The sequence below is a fragment of the Rana temporaria genome, chromosome 2, assembly GCF_905171775.1.
Source record: "Rana temporaria chromosome 2, aRanTem1.1, whole genome shotgun sequence".
Taxonomy (NCBI): domain Eukaryota; kingdom Metazoa; phylum Chordata; class Amphibia; order Anura; family Ranidae; genus Rana; species Rana temporaria.
In genome coordinates this window covers 363,025,103-363,043,485 of record NC_053490.1, presented here as the reverse complement: position 1 = coordinate 363,043,485, position 18,383 = coordinate 363,025,103, and the positions used below count along the sequence as shown (strand labels likewise).

Below are 18,383 nucleotides of genomic sequence, written 5' to 3'. Positions count from 1 at the left end.
TTGCTTTGCTCTCTCAATGGCTCCCAAAACCTGTTGCTGATGCTCTTGGGACAGATACGGCACCACCTGGATGCAAATCCCATTTAATCTTTTGACAATTTCCGCCTGTTTGTGTATTTCAATGTTCAAGCCACGGGACATCTCATAATACATGACATAGTGTCGTTGCAGCTCTGATTTCTCACTGGCCAACTTGTCACATTCCCATTTTAGATTGTGATATTGTGCCGGATCTACAGTACATGTCGGGGAAGGTAGTCTTACCCGGTTCTCAGCAGCAAGCGGGTTGATTCCAGCAACGCGGGTGGTCACGGGACAAGCAGCAGCAGGTGTAGGTAAATAAGCCGAAGTCAGAGGGCCAATGTCATTGCCCAGCACCACTTCGGCAGGTAGGTTGTCCATGATACCAACTGTGGTCTTTCCTGACCCGGCTCCCCAGTCTAAGTGCACCCGGGTGGTGGGTACGCGAGATACAGCACCCCCTGCGACCCGGACGGCAACTGTGCGAGTGGACACGTTCTCTGGCTTTACCAGATGTTTTTGAATCAGAGTGATAGTAGTCCCGGAATCTCTTAGGCCTTGTGCTACTTGTCCATTCACTCGTACCTCCTGACGGTGATGCTGACGGTTATCCGGAGAGGCAGCTTGTATTGGGTCTGCCTCATACCAAATTCCCAGACATTCCTCAGGGCCCCCCTCGGTCTCCAGGCAGTGGGCCGCAGAGGGACGTGATGGAGTGACCTCTGTGTTGGGTGTTGTGCGTCTCCAATTGTTATTTGTAGCTCTCAAAGGGCAATAACGAGCAATATGTCCCGTGTCGCTGCAGTGATGGCACGTCACCCTAGGCGAATCCCGGGGGTAGTTGCTAGGCCCCTGAGGACGTGGTGGGACTGGAGCCCGAAACTCTGGGCGTGGGGTGACGGTTGGAGTATGCGGTTCTACCTTCTGAGCCAGCCGCATAGTACCCTGGCTTACTTTCCTTGTCTCCGCGTACTCATCTGCTAGCCGAGCCGCCTCGTTTAAGTTAGCGGGACGGCGATCTCGTACCCAGTCTTGTATGTCTGCGGCCAGGTCTTGGAAGAAATGTTCCATTAGGAACAGCTGCAATACTTCCTCCCCGGTGTTGGCCTTGCACCCTTGGACCCAAAGGGATGCCACCCTTTGTAACTGGTTGGCCCATTCCATGTGGGAGTCCACAGCCATCTTCTTGGACTCCCGGAAGCGCCGGCGGTAGGCTTCTGGCGTTACGGCATATCGGGTTAGCAGCGCCTTTTTAACTTGCTGATATTGTAAAATATCCTCTGGAGCGAGAGCCCGAAAGGCTTCATTGGCTTTGCCCGACAATTTCCCCGACAAAATAGTGACCCATTGGTCTGGTGGTACCTGGTGTAGTGAGCACTGCCTCTCAAAGTCCGCCAAATATCCATCTATTTCCTCCTCACTTTCTACAAAAGCTTTAAATGCAGTGAACGGTATTTTCTTTCCTGTAGCAGCAGGTGGGGGGGTAGGAACTGCAGGTGTAATGGGCTGTCTCGCTCTTACCAGTTCCAGTTCTTGTCCCCTCTTCGTTTGTATCTCTTCCCTCGCTTCCCGGAACAGCTGGTTGATTAGTTCCACGGACGTTTCTGGATACAAGGATAATCTCCGCTGTACAATCCCAGTAATTACATCTTCTTCGCTGACCGGTGCAAGGGGCTCCGTTCCTTCCATGGATCCATCCATTTCGTCCAGCTCCAGCAGTTCAGCTATCAGCTCCCTCCGCGGTCTGTTGCTGGCGCTCCTACCACGACTCTCTAATAAATCTTTCAGTGTGGATCTTTTCAGCCTGGCGTACTGCGACTCCATTCAGCACTTGCTCTTTGGATAAAAGGACCATCCCACCGCTGCCAACCAATGTAACGGCTACCCAAGTAGTGTGCGGGCCTCAGCCGTTGGAGACGTCCTTTTCCCTGGCAAGCTGCGATATGCAGGTACCGCCGGTATATCCCATCGAACGCCCTTCCAAGAAACGAGACGGGCTACGTTTGCAGAGTCAAGCAGACTGACTTTATTTGCCACATTTTTCCTCCTTATATCTGGTTACAACTGTACAGAAACAAATGACACTCCCCCCCACCCAGGGGGGACTTCAATACACACACTTTGAAACAATGACACTCCCTTGAGCCAATCAGCCGCTAGCCGTTTTGGCTCCTTAACTTGATCAGACAATAGAATTCAATTAACCTTTAAAACAATTATACACTCACACATAACAGCCTCCGTATTCTGAAGGGATTAACTAAACAACGGAGAGTCAATTAGCTATGCAAAGGGACTATTAGCATTCAACAGTGAAGCGTCCCTTGCATGATTAACCCTTTGAGCTCAGAATACAATGTGGTAAATCCAACTGTAACAAGTCCTGCAGTTATTATCAATGTCCAGGCAGAATAGTACATAATCCGTTACAAGAACTAAGGGAAAACTTTTTTTTTTTTTATAGAATAAGGGAGAGTTATAACCCCTGTCAGATTTTATTTTGTTGCCATTTGTGTCCCATCGGGAAGATTTCTCTTCACTTCCTGTCCCATAGCCAAACAGAAAGTGAGAGGAAATCTCTGCAAATTAAGGGAATTCACTGGGGACCCTCAGGTCACCATAACTAGTGTCCTCATTGGAAGATTTCCCCTTTATTACTTTTCTGGAGACAACCAACATTTTTTAAATTTTCTTTTACCTTCAATGATAATGGTAAACAGGACAAATAGAGATTGAATCCCTCTCCATTAAAGTTTTGCCCTTAGTTATACTTTAACTACTTGCCGAGCAGCCGCCGTCATTCTACGGCGGCAGGTCGGCTCTCCTGGGCGAGAGCACGTAGTATAACGTCACCCTTTAGAGCGGCCACTAGGGGCGCGTGCGCGCCGCCGGAGGCACGTGCGCGCCCCCCGCTCGCCCCCGACTCCCGTGTAAACACACAGCTCTCGGTCCTGTCAGCAGGGGAAATGATGATCTTCTGTTCATACAATGTATGAACAGAGGATCAGTGTTTCCCCTAGTGAGGCCACCCCCCCCCCACAGTAAGAACACACCCAGGGAACATACTTAACCCCTTCCCCGCCCCCTAGTGTTAACCCCTTCACTGCCAGTGGCATTTTTATAGTAATCCAATGCATTTTTATAGCACTGATCGCTATAAAAATGCCACTGGTCCCAAAAATGTGTCAAAAGTGTCCGAAGTGTCCGCCATAATGTCGCAGTACCGAAAAAAAAATCGCTGATCGCCGCCATTACTAGTAAAAAAAATATATTAATAAAAATGACATAAAAATACCCCCTATTTTGTAAACGCTATAACTTTTGCGCAAACCAATCAATAAACGCTTATTGCGGGTTTTTTTACGAAAAATACGTAGAAGAATACGTCTCGGCCTAAACTGAGGAAAAAAAATGTTTTTTTATATATTTTTGGGGGATATTTATTACAGCAAAAAGTAAAAAATATTATTTTTTTTTCAAAATTGTCGCTCTATTTTTGTTTATAGCGCAAAAAATAAAAACCGCAGAGGTGATCAAATACCACCAAAAGAAAGCTCTATTTGTGGGAAAAAAAGGACGCCAATTTTGTTTGGGAGCCACGTCGCACGACCGCGCAATTGTCAGTTAAAGCGACGCAGTCCCGAATCGCAAAAAGTGCTCTGGTCTTTGACCAGCAATATGGTCCGGGGGGTAAGTGGTTAAAGAGAGTAAATTTGTCCATGCTGAGGGCTGTGCTCCAAGACTAGGACTGGGTATGAATATGTCATTAACTGCCTACCGATCAGCCGCTGCAGTTATACTGTGCGGAACAGCCTGCGCAAATCGCCAAAACAGTACGGCGGTCCCTTTAATGGCTATAGAAGGCGCGATGTTCGCTGGCCACCCACGATCATTTCACAGAGAGCCAGAACAGGGATCTGTCAATGTAAACAAACAGATCCCCGTTCTGTCAGGGGAGTAGAGAGAGATTGTCTGTTCCTAGTGATCAGGAACAGGGATCTCTTTCAACTCCCAGTCAGTCCACTCACTCTACAGGTAGAAACACTCCCTAGGGAAAACTTAACCCCTTGTCCCCCCCCCCCCAGTGTTAACCCTTTCCCTGCCAATGGCATTTATACAGTGATCAGTGGCTATGTTTTGCTCTGGTCACTGTAAAAATGTCACTGGTCCCAAAAAAGTGTCAAATGTGTCCGATCTATCTGCTGCAATGTCGCAGTCCTGCTAAAAATCACTGATTACCGCCATTACTAGTAAAACAATAATAATAAAAATGGCATAAATATATCCCCTATTTTGTAGACACTATTAGCTAGATTCAGATAGAGTTAGGTCGGCGTATCAGTAGATACACCGACCTAACTCGGAATCTGCGCCGACCTAAGTTTAAGTGTATTCTCAAACAGAGATACACTTAAACCTATCTAAGATACGACAGCTTGCGCCATCCTATCTTAGGGTGCAATAAGTGCTCTGGTCTTTGACCAGCAATATGGTCCGGGGGGTAAGTGGTTAAAGAGAGTAAATTTGTCCATGCTGAGGGCTGTGCTCCAAGACTAGGACTGGGTATGAATATGTCATTAACTGCCTACCGATCAGCCGCTGCAGTTATACTGTGCGGAACAGCTTGTCTGCACAAATCGCCAAAACAGTACGGCGGTCCCTTTAATGGCTATAGAAGGCGCGATGTTCGCTGGCCACCCACGATCATTTCACAGAGAGCCAGAACAGGGATCTGTCAATGTAAACAAACAGATCCCCGTTCTGTCAGGGGAGTAGAGAGAGATTGTCTGTTCCTAGTGATCAGGAACAGGGATCTCTTTCAACTCCCAGTCAGTCCACTCACTCTACAGGTAGAAACACTCCCTAGGGAAAACTTAACCCCTTGTCCCCCCCCCCCCAGTGTTAACCCTTTCCCTGCCAATGGCATTTATACAGTGATCAGTGGCTATGTTTTGCTCTGGTCACTGTAAAAATGTCACTGGTCCCAAAAAAGTGTCAAATGTGTCCGATCTATCTGCTGCAATGTCGCAGTCCTGCTAAAAATCACTGATTACCGCCATTACTAGTAAAACAATAATAATAAAAATGGCATAAATATATCCCCTATTTTGTAGACACTATTAGCTAGATTCAGATAGAGTTAGGTCGGCGTATCAGTAGATACACCGACCTAACTCGGAATCTGCGCCGACCTAAGTTTAAGTGTATTCTCAAACAGAGATACACTTAAACCTATCTAAGATACGACAGCTTGCGCCATCCTATCTTAGGGTGCAATATTTAGGCTGGCCGCTAGGTGGCGCTTCCATTGCGGTCGGCGTAGAATATGTAAATCACTAGATACGCCTATTCACGAACGTACGCCCGGCCGACGCAGTACAGATACGCCGTTTACGTAACGCTTTATCAGGCCTAAAGTTATTCCATCAAATAGTTGGAATAGTAATGTTAAAGTATGGCCGCCGCTTATGACAATGCACAGCTCTCTCTCTCACTCTTGTGAGAGTTTGCCAGGAAGGGGGGGGCGAGTCATAAGAGGGCCAATGAGAGCTGTAGGTGTGCCTCTGTGTATCTGTGCAAAATCCAGGAAGTGAACAGGCAGCAGCTTTATCTGCCCACAGTTAAATGGTTGCAGGCAGACTCAGTGAAGGGAGATTTATGCAGCATATTTAGTACAGTATATATAAAATAATATGCAAAGTGGTTGGAGGGAGGCTTCAGAATGGCAAAGATGTTTTTATTCCAAATTATGTGGGCAGACTGCAGTTCCTCTTTAAAAAGAAAAATTGGGATATTTATTATAGCAAAAAGTAAAAAATATTGTTGTTTTTTTCAAAATTGTTGGTCTTAAAAACCGCAGAGGTGATCAAATACCACCAAAAGAAAGATTTATATGTGGGGAAAAAGGACGTCAATTTTGTTTGAGTACAATGTCACCCGACGACGCAATTGTCATGTAAAGCAACGTAATGCCGTAATGCAAAAATGGCCTGGTCATTAAGGGGGTAAATCCTTCCAGGGCTGAAGTGGTTAAAGGATCCAGAACAGAAATGGAAATATGTATAATTGACTATATATATACGTATTAAAAAGATAAGATATGAGCACACAGTGGGGTAGATTCAAAGAGCAATTGCGCCTGCGTAACCAAAGTTACGCAGCGCAATTGCTTACTTGCCCCGGCGTATCGAATGCTCCTGATTCAGGAACCTCGATACCCCGACTGCAGCCTAAGATATGAATGGCATAAGGCTTCTTATGCCATCGTATCGTAGGCTGCATTCTTACGATGGCCGCTAGGGGGCGTTCCCGTAGTGGTCAGCGTATAGTATGCAAATTGCATACTAACGCCGATTCACAACGTTACGCGAGCCCTGCGTACGCAGTTTACGTCGTTTCCGTCCGTCAGGTTTCGCGTAAGGCTGCTCCTGCTAATAGCAGGGGCAGCCAATGCCACGTATACCCCTCGTTCCCGCGTTGCGAAGTTTAAATTTTACGTCGTTTGCGTAAGTGAATCGTGAATGGCGCTGGACGCCATTCACGTTCACTTTGAAGCAAATGACGTCCTTGCGACGTCATTTGCCGCAATGCACGTCGGGAAATTTTCCCGACGGAGCATGCGCCCTACGCTCGGCGCGGGAACGCGCCTAATTTAAATGATTCCCGCGGGATCATTTAAATTGCGCGCGCTTACGCCGGGCATTTTGCCGGAGCGCCCACGCAATTTACGGAGCTACTGCTCCGTGAATCAAGGGTAGCGCAGGTAATTTGCGGAGGCGCAGCGGCAAAACGGTGCGCTGCGCCTCCGTAAAAACTGCGCAAATCTACCTGAATCTACCCCATTGCCTTTATGAGATAACTAAGAGTTGGTGATTGGGGACAAAGAGAAGTCAAATCTATTATATACCATCTTCAGCTTTGCATTTATAAATTAAAATTGTGTAACTCAATTCTGTAATGTGTATAGTATAGCCACAGCCTCAGTTTTACTACAGTGGCTCAAAATTGATACGATCCAGAAACGGTTTGAGAAAAAAAATCTGAGTAGAACACCCAGACGATATGGCTTACACCCACATGTTATGATAGGACATTGTTTCTAAATTTAATAATCAACGTTACCAATGGATTGATGCAAGGCCAATGTGATGCCTATATTTTAAAAGCAAAATCTAATTCTTTACTAAGTAACTATAGGCCCATAAGCTTAACGTTTATAGTCAGGAAAATACTTGAGAGTTTGATAGTTTGAGAGTTTGATAAATGAATACATAGAGGAATTTTTGCAAGAAAACAAGCATTAAAAAAATACATAAACTGTTCATATTATAAACTTGGTGCAAACTTTTTCACTTTAAGGTCACTGCAAAGGAGAAAGGCCTCTCTTTGCAGGAAAAAAAGGTTTAACCTTCACAAAATGACACTCTTCTTTCTTTAAACTTAAAACACAATGAACAGCACAGCACCAAATCACCAAATATCACTCCAAACCTGCCAGCAAACAGAGACCGCAGTGCCTGAGATCTCACACTGCATAAACACAGGAGATGCTCTCCTGTGTTTATGCAGTGTGAGATCTCAGGCACCCTCAAATAGGAAGTGCACTGTCATTTTCAGGAGATATTCCAGACAAATGTACATTTTTTTAGGGTACTGTTAAGGCACAATTAACATTTCTATATGTTCCCAATAACATAACATTTAATTTTCATTTACAAAATGCACTCTGTTTCTTCTGTAATTATCCAATTATAAGAATATTGGGCCAAATCCACAAAGCAGATGCGTCGACTTAACTCGAGATTTCTAATTTTACACCGCGCAAATCTTTGCGCCTGATCCTCAAAACGAAAAATCCGTTTTTTCCGTCCTACCTAAAATAATTACAACGGCGCATCCTCTGACACAAATTACGCTAGTCACGCCGCTTTATTTGATAGGCAAAGATGCAAATGAGGGAGATAGGGCGATCCACAAAATTAAGTGTGTGCGCCGTAGATTACGCCCTGTGCGCCGTAGATTACGCCCTGTGCACACCTGTTAGTTTCCTGGAGCAAAATTAGACTTTATAAAAGCAGCCCTAATTTTACACCTGCCCTGTAAAGGTCTGCTGAAGCAACACCATTGAGGAAGAGCTGACAACACATCTTTGCTGGACTTCAATCTGACTGCCAAAATGCCCGGCCCATCCATGATTATAACGGCACTCGCTACTTTACAGGCGCAGAGAAGGAGGAGGGCACAGAGGAGGAGGAGGAGGGCACAGGAGAGGGTATACCGCCCACGCCAAGATCTCTTTGGCATGACTGCTTCTGAGGTCTATGGCAACTTCCGCTTTAACCAGGAAGCCATCCTGGAATTAACCAGAATCCTGCAGGATGATCTCAACACCCCAACCCAACGATCCCATGCCCTGCCACCTCACATCAAAGTAATGGCAACCCTGCATTTTCTTGCCACTGGGTCTTTCCAAAGAACATGTGGACGTCTGGCTGGGATGGTACAGTCCTCGATGAGCAGGTGTGTGCACCAAGTAGTCCCTGCAATACTAAGACGCATGGGCAATCAATTTCAAAAGCCCACCCAGGAGGACCAGCGATTGAAGACCATGGCGGACTTTTATCAGATTGCCCGATTCCCACGGACCATCGGGGCCATTGACTGTACCCATGTGGCACTACAGCCCCCCCATGATACAGAGCACCTGTTCAGGAATCGCAAAAACCGGCATTCCATAAATGTCCAGGTAATCGTAGATGCCCATGGCCTCATCTGGCATGTCTGTGCCAAATTTCCTGGTTCGTGCCATGACAGCTATATATTCCGGCAGACCAACATATCTCGAGATTTGGAGCTGAACGTGTATGGAGACAGCTGGCTGGTTGGTGAGTGACATGGGTGTCAGGTATGACTGTCCCCCCCCATGATGCAGACATCACAAGGGGCACATGCATGACTAATATCCTCCTGTTTTTTCCCTTCCAGGTGACTCTGGATATGCCCTGGGACCACATCTGATGACCCCATTCAGGAACCCCCAAACCCCAGGAGAGCAACGCTACAACGAGGCTCATATTCGCACCCGGGCAGTGGTGGAACGCACATTTGGGCTGCTGAAGTCCCGCTTCAGATGCCTGGATAAGTCTGGGGGTACATTGTTGTATTCCCCAGACTTTGTGTGCCAAATAATCGGTGCTTGTTGTATTCTTCACAACTTTGCCATGAGAAGGGGACTGGAGATTAACTTATGTGCTGACCTGACCCCCCACCCAGACAATCCCCCCCTAACCCACTCTACCCGGTCTACTGAGGGCACAGTAGCCAGGAGACGCCTCGCAGAAGGCATCTTTTCACAGTAAACGCACATGAATAATGTCACAATGATAATATTTGTTTTCACTGGAAACGCACATGAATTATGTCACAATGAGAATGTTGCTTTGCACAGTAAACGCACATGAATAATGTCACATTGAGAATGTTTTTTTCTCTGGAAACGCACATGAATTATGTCACAATGAGAATGCATGAATGCACACCACTGTGGTCCCTAGCACAGACACATCACATGCACATCGAATTGGATTAGATCCAAGTACCCCCCCCCTTTGGTACTTGGGAGCAGTAACGCCACGCCACGGCTCCAATTATGTCACTGTGCATTCATACACCATTCAGGAACCTGGGATCACTTCTCCCTGGTCCTGGGGATCCCTTCTCCACCAAAACTGAGGGTGACACCCTTATTTTGTCAGGAATGCCACCCCCCCCACATTCACACATCATTCACACACATAAACCAAATCATAAGTACAGTATAATAAACAAAATTATAAAAAACAACAAAAAAAAACAAAAGTACCCCTGCAATTTAAGTCCGGCGGCGAGTGCTCCGTCTGGGCTGCCCACGGGCAGGGGCACGGCCACGGGCACGGCCACGGGCACCTGGAGGATCTTCACGGGGGGGGGTGTGAGCAGGGGAAGGAGGAGCCTCCCCTGGTGTCTGACCTCTGGCTGGCCTGCCCTCCAAGGCCACTGCTATCCTGTTCAGGCAGACAGTGATGGCAGCCGTATTGGCCTGGCCAGCCCGGGTGTTGTCCTGCACAGCCCGGGTGTTGTCCTGCACAGCCCGGGTGAGGGCAGTCACCTTCTGGGCCACGCCTGTTGTGGCGGTATGCAGGGACCACAAACAGGTGATGACCCCCAATGAATTGGTGGCCACATCACTGAGTGACTCCCTCATTACATCCAGGCTGTGCTCCATCTTGGCCATAGTTTTTTTGATGTCACCCAGACTGCGGCTCTGCTGGGCATTGTCCCTCAGCAGACTGGCCGGAAGATGCTCAGACCCCCCCTGGTCTCCTGGGTCGCCATCCTGCCTGCCCCTGAGGCTTGTGGCCTGGGAGGAGGGGATAGAGTGACCCTTGTGGGTTGCGGCATGTTGGGGGAGGAGTGGGAGGGGCTACCCCTGATGGTGGCCTGACTGGTGCCAGCCTCTGGGGTAGCCTCTGGGGGAGCCTCAAGGGTATCCTCAAATGTCATGAGATCAGTGGCAATAATGATTTCCCGGCCAATCTGGAGATCTTCTTCCTCCTCCCCCTCATCCTCCTCCCCCTCAGCCTCCTCCCCCTCAGCCTCCTCCCCCTCAGCCTCCTCATGAGGAGAGGTTTGGCCACTCCCCTCCCCTGGGGACTCCTCTGCAGCCTCTTGTCTTTGGGGTGGTGCAGCAGCCTGGCCTGATGGCCCAGCAATCTCCTGGTCATCTGTGGAGGACACCAAACAATCACAGGTTTGAGGATCCACACACTTGGCACATCTTCCCTTCCCCCACCCACACATGCTAATCACCAAATAGAAAAACAAAAACCTTACCTGGCCTCACAGGAACATCAGACTGATAACCAGGCAGGCCCACCACCTGCTCTGGCTCGAAACACCGGGCCACTGCCCATTCCTCCTCAGTCAGCCGGATGGGGCATGGTCCCCCTCCTCCAGTGCCCCTCCTATGCGCAGTGAGCTTGGCCACCTTATTGCGGACCATACTCCTCAGATCATTGATCTTTTTCTTAATGCCAGCGGGGGTCCTCGTCTCCCCTCCCCCCGCCGCATTTATGTGATCTGTAATTTTGGCATAGATCCTCTTCCTTTGGGCCGGGGAGGTGTTCCGGCTATCAGGCCCATGTAAATATCTTCCATATTGGATGATATACCTGGCAAGGATTTGCTTTTCAACATGCGAAAAATTCAGCTTCCTGCGTTTGGGGGCCATCACAAACACCACACAGCAACAAGAAAACAAACAGGACAAACACACAAAAATACACACAAAACAAACACACAAAAACCAAACACAAAATCCAAGCAGAAAAAAAAAAAAAAAAACACTTAGCACAAACAATCAAACAAAAAATACACTTATCAGAAACAAACAACAACTACTATCTACTACTCCTCCAACACTTCTCTATCACACACAACTTACCAACAAACACTGACAAACTAAGAGCAGAAGCAAATTGCTCATGGAAGGGAACACAGGGAAATACTTTTGCAAGTGAAGTGTGTTTGACTGGGGCTATTTAAGCACAGGGCGATCCTCAAACTAAGTACACTTGGCCTTTTACCTATCTCACTGATTGCGCCCAGCAAAGTTCTGCACATGCGCAGTGAGCAGCAGATTCGTGCGCGCATGCGCAGTACGGCCGGACCTTCATTTGCATGGGGTCACGGCTCATTACAATGAAGCACGCCCACTTCCTTCCCACTTGCCATAACCCCGCCTTACGCCTCGGAATTTAGGTTACGGCTGGCGCTATTTTGTGCGCAAATGCGCTGTGGATACGGCACTTACGACACCAACTTAGGGCGCCGTAACTTAAATGACATAAGTTTACAGACACTTAATTTGCGCCGCTGGCTGTGGATTTGGCCCATTGCATTGCTTTAATGTGCTATGCTGGCTATTATTACACATTTTTTAATTTCCTTGACATTTCAAAGAAAATCATGAGATTTCAAAATTCTGACTAAATATATTAAAGTCAAAAGGTGAAATTAAGATGGTTGATATTTAATGGTCAATGGGCTTTAAAAGGCTCATGAGGATTACAGTAGCTCATTTCAACTATTGTGGACCTGGTCTGCAAAAATAGCAGCCCCTTAATAGCGTTATTTTATATGTTTTTGTATTTTTCATAAAGGAAAAGAAGGAAAAAAACGAAACAATTTTTTTTTTAATGAAAGTGCACAAATAACAAAAGAAGAAAAAAAAAACACAGATGCAAAAGAACACAATAGGGTTAAAATACTAAAAACAAATAAACGTTGCAAGTGCAGTTGCACTTGTTTGTGCAGTGAAGCTTGACTTTGTAAAGAATACCAAATTGAGTGAAAAAACACAGCATTTTTGCTTGCACATGGTTACATAGTTAGTCGGGTTGAAAAAAGACACAAGTCCATCTAGTTCAACCATAAAAATAAATAATAAAAACATAAAAATAAATAATATATATCATACAATCCATATACCCAATTCTATACCCATAGTGGATCTAGAGGAAGGCAAAAAACCCCAGAAAAGCATGATCCAATTTTCTACAGCTGGGGAAGAAAATTCCTCCCTGTTCCCCCGAGAGGCAATTTGATTTCCCCTGGATCAACTTTACCTATGAATGTTAGTACCCAGTTATATTATGTACATTTGGGAAAGTATCCAGGCCTTTCTTAAAGCAATCTACAGGCATACCCCACTTTTAAGTACACAATGGGACCAGAGCATGTATGTAAAACGAAAATGTACTTAAAGTGAAACAATATATTTTTTCACTTCTAGGGTGTAGTAGAGGGTCAGGGGCTGTAGTTGAGGTCTCAGGGTCTGTATTGGGGGTGTCAGGGGCACACTGGAACAGGACGGGCTGCGCTCTTGGAGCTTTAGCTCCTTCTACTGTGGCTGCAAAATGTCTGTACAGTACTTGTAAGGCACTTTACATACACTCGCGGGTATGTCCTTACTCGCGAGTGTATGTAAAGTGAGTGTACTTAAAGCGGGGTATGCCTGTACTGAGCTGGCCAAAACCACCTCCGCAGGGAGTCTATTTCACATTTTCACAGCTCTTACTGTGAAGAAACCTTTCCGTATTTGGAGATGAAATCTTTTTTCCTCTAGGCGTAGAGTGCCCCCTTGTCCTCTGTGTTGACTGTAAAGTGAATAACTAAACATCAAGTTCACTATATGGAAATCAGCAGAGCTTCACCACATTCACTAAGCTCTGGGAAAAACAAGTACAACAGCACTTATATAGTGCACAGTCTATCACCATTAGTACGCCAACTCCTAAATGTCACCTAAACTACCCTTAAATCAGTCCGTTTCTCTATATTTAGGACACAGCAAGAATTGAGAACATATAAAGAGGGTATTTGTCATTTCAAATACAGTGTAATTCCACCAAAATGGAATCGTTTGAGTTTTAAGCAGTCTTGAAATGTACCATGTACTTGCACAGATCTACTGATAACCTATAGAAAGCTGCAAACAAACATTCTAGTCTGCTCAAACCAATACTAAACTAATGCCATTCTAATTAGCAGCACTGGAAGCTGTCAAGGTAGGATGCACACATCTACAGTACTAATTTCAATAAGTGCGATACACAGTATTGTTTTATGCACTCCGGGCCAGATTCACAGAATAGATACGACGGCGTATCTCCTGATACACCGTTGTATCTCTTGTCCTATCTATGCAGCTGATTCATAGAATCAGTTCCGCATAGATAGCCCTAAGATCCGACAGGTGTAATTGACTTACACCGTCGGATCTTAGGATGCAATACTTTGGCCGCCGCTGGGGGGATTTTGCGTCATATTCCAGCGTCGGGTATGCAAATGAGGATTTACGGCGATCCACAAAGGTTTTGGCGTTCGTTACGTCGTCGCTAGTAATTTTTTCCCGTCGCAAAGTTACACCTGCTTTAACATGGCTTAACTTTAGTCGAGCCATGTTAAAGTATGGCCGTCGTTCCCGGGTCGAATTTGAATTTTTTTTTGTTTTGGCGTAAGACATCCGGGAATACGAATGGACGCTACGCACGTCGCCGTTCTAAAAAATGACGTCACATCGCGCAAAGCACGGCGGGAATTTCTAAACTGAGCATGCGCAGTACGTCCGGCGCGGGAGCGCGCCTAATTTAAATGGTACACGCCCCATTTGAATTGGGCGGGCTTGCGCCGGACATGTTTACGATACACCGCCGCAAGTTTACAGGTAAGTGCTTTGTGGATCAGGCACTTACACTGAAAACTTGCGGCGGTGTAACGTAAACGTAAACGGGTTACGTTGCGCCGCCGCAATTGTACCTGAATCTGGCCCTCAGTTCTTAGGAGAGTACAGGTTTAACCATTTTGTGTAATGCTCCTAAATAAAATAAACTGACTTCTACCATAAAAAAGATATGTTATACTGATATTTATTTACAGTAATATCATCCAAGGCTTAGATATGACTAATAGTAGTTTTATGATTTATAATACATAGCTATGTACTGTTAGTGGACACATTATCCTACTATAATATCTCCTTTTAAATTTAACATTGTTGTTTGACCTACTAAGAGATTTATATGAAGGGGTTAATGTCCTCTAATATGCTCTTGTGCTGCTACTTACTGGCATTACTCATTTGCTAATTGCCCTCAGCAAGCATCCCGCTAATGACTGTCAGATTTGGTTTGTTCTATAGCATGGGATTAGAAGCATTCATAGTTTAATCCGCAATAAAAGCATACATCATAAATCATGATCAGTATTGGGTAAATGACATAAATTTTGATTTGCTCATTTTCCAAAATACAAATTAAATGCAAGTATACTTACTGTACATGCATATCCTTAGGACCCCTTTGCACCGTTGCTACCTGCTACAGTTGCCTTACTGCATGTTTGTTAGTTTATAGTAGGGTTGTCCCGATACCACTTTTTTAGGACCGAGTACAAGTACCGATACTTTTTTTCAAGTAGTCGCCGATACCGAATACCGATACTTTTTTTTAATGTCATGTGACCGTTTTCAAACCACAATACAGACCAAAGATATTTTCTTTAGAATTATGAAGAACTGGTACATCATGGTGTGGGGCTGTTTTTTAGCATACGGTACTGGAAAACTACATATCATTGAAGGAGTGATCACTGTCAGTGCAGCTCATCGGTGCCAGTGCCCAAAAGTGCAGCTAGCCAGTGCCACCTATCAGTGCAGATCAGTGCCCATTAGTGCATCAGTGCAGGGAGGCAGCTTATTAGTGCATCTCATCAGTGCCACCCAATCAATGCCAGTGCCACCTATCAGTGCCATCCATTTATGAGTGCCATTCAATCAATGCCAGTGCCACCTATCAGTGCCATCCATTTATGAGTGCCATTCAATCAATGCCAGTGCCACCTATCAGTGCCATCCAATTTGTGTTCGATGTCACAAAAAAAAAAAAAGTATTCTATTTTGGTATCGGGAGTATTTGCGCGAGTACGAGTACTAGCGCAAATACTCGGTATCTGTCTTGATACCGATACTGGTATCGGTATCTGGACAACCCTAGTTTATAGTATTGTCCACACCAACATGCAATGTCTTAAGGAAGCCCATTCACTTTGAATGGGCTGCCAGCAGAGAAAAAAATATGAAAAACGGTCTCTGCATCATTTCTGTAATGCTGCACTATGCATTTGTGGTGTGCTGTAACATACTGCACAAAGTGTACTACCTAATATGCATTACTATGTTTTACACAAATACATAGGTGCACTTTATATATAATCTTAAAAAATATAAAATTACAATAACATCTTTATTTTGACTTTGAAAGTCTATACAAATAAATACAGTATTTCATATAGACTTTCAATATCAAAATATTATATAAATAAAAGCATTAATAAAACAGAACATTTTGTGTTCCCTAATAAGTAAAAATATACACCTGTCCCCAATATGTTTCCTTATACCCTACCAAGTATCCCATATCATTCCAGAATATGTATGACTGCTCCAAAACTGAGGTTTACCATACATATTGCATTCGTTTAACCCATTTGTACTACTGACTTACATATTTTTTATTACATTGTATACTAAGGGCAGGTCCGTAGGCCAATTACTGGAGCCATGCTGTACTCTACTAAATAACTCTTGAATGAGGTTTGTGCATATACATTTATATTACACAGCCCTGAAATACAGACTTCATCTTCATGTTGACAGATCTCTTTGCAAAATGCATAGATGCTAGTATAAATAGACCTGTTTGCTGTAAAATATTGACCTTTTTGGTGTCTCCATCATCATCTTCTGTCTTTTCAATACTCTCACACAAGCACGCTCTTATAAACATCTGTTTCTCACCAAGTAGTAAGAGTTTCACCGTCTTGGCATCCATGGCAGCATCTTCCTGTAATTTTTTCTCAAGCTCCTTTGATCTCTTTGCTAGCTCTTTGTCTTCTGCACTTGCACCACTTCCCATCTCTGTGTCTCCACCTTCTGTATCAAGCACCCCAGTTTCCTCCAGCTCTATGCTATGGGTGTCTGTGCTTCCTTGTCTTCCACTTTGCGAGAAATGTACTAAAGTTGTTGTTTTTTTTCCAGGTATTTGATGATCCCTTGTTCTGTTTTTTTATTTTATTACTCTTCTGAAAAAAATTGTGCTATATTAAGTTTCCATGTATTAAAATTCAGATCTCCAGCTCTCCAGTACTGCTATAACTTTTTTCCTTGTTAGACTTGTTGGATGGCGCCGCTTTTCTATATGTACAAAATACTTCTGTGTTCACTTTCTGTTCTTGTTCAAGCTTTCTTTTTATGGACGTAGCCTTGTACCATTCCTGGAATATTTATTTTCACTTGCTGTAGTTTTTTTAGTATCCTTCTTGCTCCTTTCTCTGCTCCCTTTTAGATAAGGTTCTTGGGATGAAAGGTTTCCAATTATCACCTGACTTGAGAAATCCCATTAGAGGTCTTGAAGCTTAGTGCTAAAGGGAGGGGGTGCTGATGTGTTCACATTGAAAGTTTGAAGCAGAATCCATTCAACTCAGCTTTTTTAAATTTATATTCTTGTATAAAAAAAAATACATTTGCTCAAAAAATAATATCTAAATGCTGTATGAATTATTCAAACACCACAGTAATTGGGCTTCACCGGCAATTATTTATTTTAATAGATGTACTGATTCACTATCCTATGCTATTTTAAGTCAATCCTGGTGTTCTCAGGATAAGTGTTATGTCATATGCTATATTAAGTATCATGAGCTTATGAGCAGTAATCCACATTCTGTCTTTAAATACTATAACCTGTTTCCAAGCATTTTTCTCCTATTTGAACTGGAAACTTCTTCCAGTAAAAGCCTTATGACCCCCTAAAACATGCATTGCACCCTGTAATAATATGATAGTTGTTCCATCTCCTAGTACATGTTAATTCAATGTGACAGGTACCAACTGCTTTTAATCCTACAGCTTTGCTGCCAGGATCTCCTGACACAGGAATCAGACATCTGTACTAAGCTCTTTAAAGTGGAGGATTTTAGAGTTAATCCTGCATTGCTGTCCTTCTCTTTTTTTGGCTTCTGCACAATGATTGGCAAATACTTTATCTTCCCACCACTACACACTGGCTCTGACTAGTTATTTTGCTAAAGGCAGATCACCTTCAGGCCTCAAACAAGCTTTACTGGTGTGGTTAGATTATTATTTTTTATCTTAAATGCATTTCACAAATATGTTGACTGTATAATCAGAAGCAGGACTTTACAGTATTTTAGGAAAGAATACACTTACTGTTAAAACTATACGTTCTTAAGCAGGCTATGCATGGCTTGAAATTTGGCCAATTCCTGCTAAATCAGCTGAAATTCAAGCTGTGATTAGCCCTGTCTGTAACACCCTAATCAACAAAAATGTATTGAAAAATCAAAGGAGCCGGCAAGAAAATTGTCGGTTGAACAGTGACTCCATCCAATCAGATGGAGTCACTGTTCGGGTAGTCTTTGGGGGTATGGTGAATGAGGAAGCCAAATGCACTGTCTATTAAGACAGTGCATCTCTGTGATTTTGGTATGCTAAACTGGTCAACCGATGGTCACAAGGTCCATTTGTGATATCTGAAAATAAGATTTAAAATAGTTGTAAAGACTGAAGGTTTTTTACGTTAACCTCTTGCTGACCTCATACATATGGCTCATACAGGCACAATCATGTATTTGTACGTTGGAGGCTTTATCTGGTAGCTGAAGTGCTAGAAACACATGACTTGTCTCATATGCAGCAGGATCCAAGTACTAGTGCTGCACCACCTTTTGGTGGACTGGCAGGC

General features: G+C 44.5%; 1 protein-coding gene across 2 annotated transcripts in view; it reads right to left on the bottom strand.

The window, feature by feature from the left end:
* Window positions 1–17,078, bottom strand: part of GNAT2 (G protein subunit alpha transducin 2) — a 73,848-nt gene extending 56,770 nt beyond the window's left edge. The window contains exon 1 of one of the 2 annotated variants that reach the window (XM_040337641.1): window positions 16,418–17,078. In XM_040337641.1, the coding sequence (XP_040193575.1) occupies window positions 16,418–16,535 (118 nt within the window). In that variant the 5' untranslated portion in view covers window positions 16,536–17,078. Of the gene's footprint in view, window positions 1–16,337; window positions 16,367–16,417 lie in introns of those variants that run through there. The other variant, XM_040337642.1, reaches the window with a different exon arrangement.
* Window positions 17,079–18,383: the final 1,305 nt, after the last annotated feature.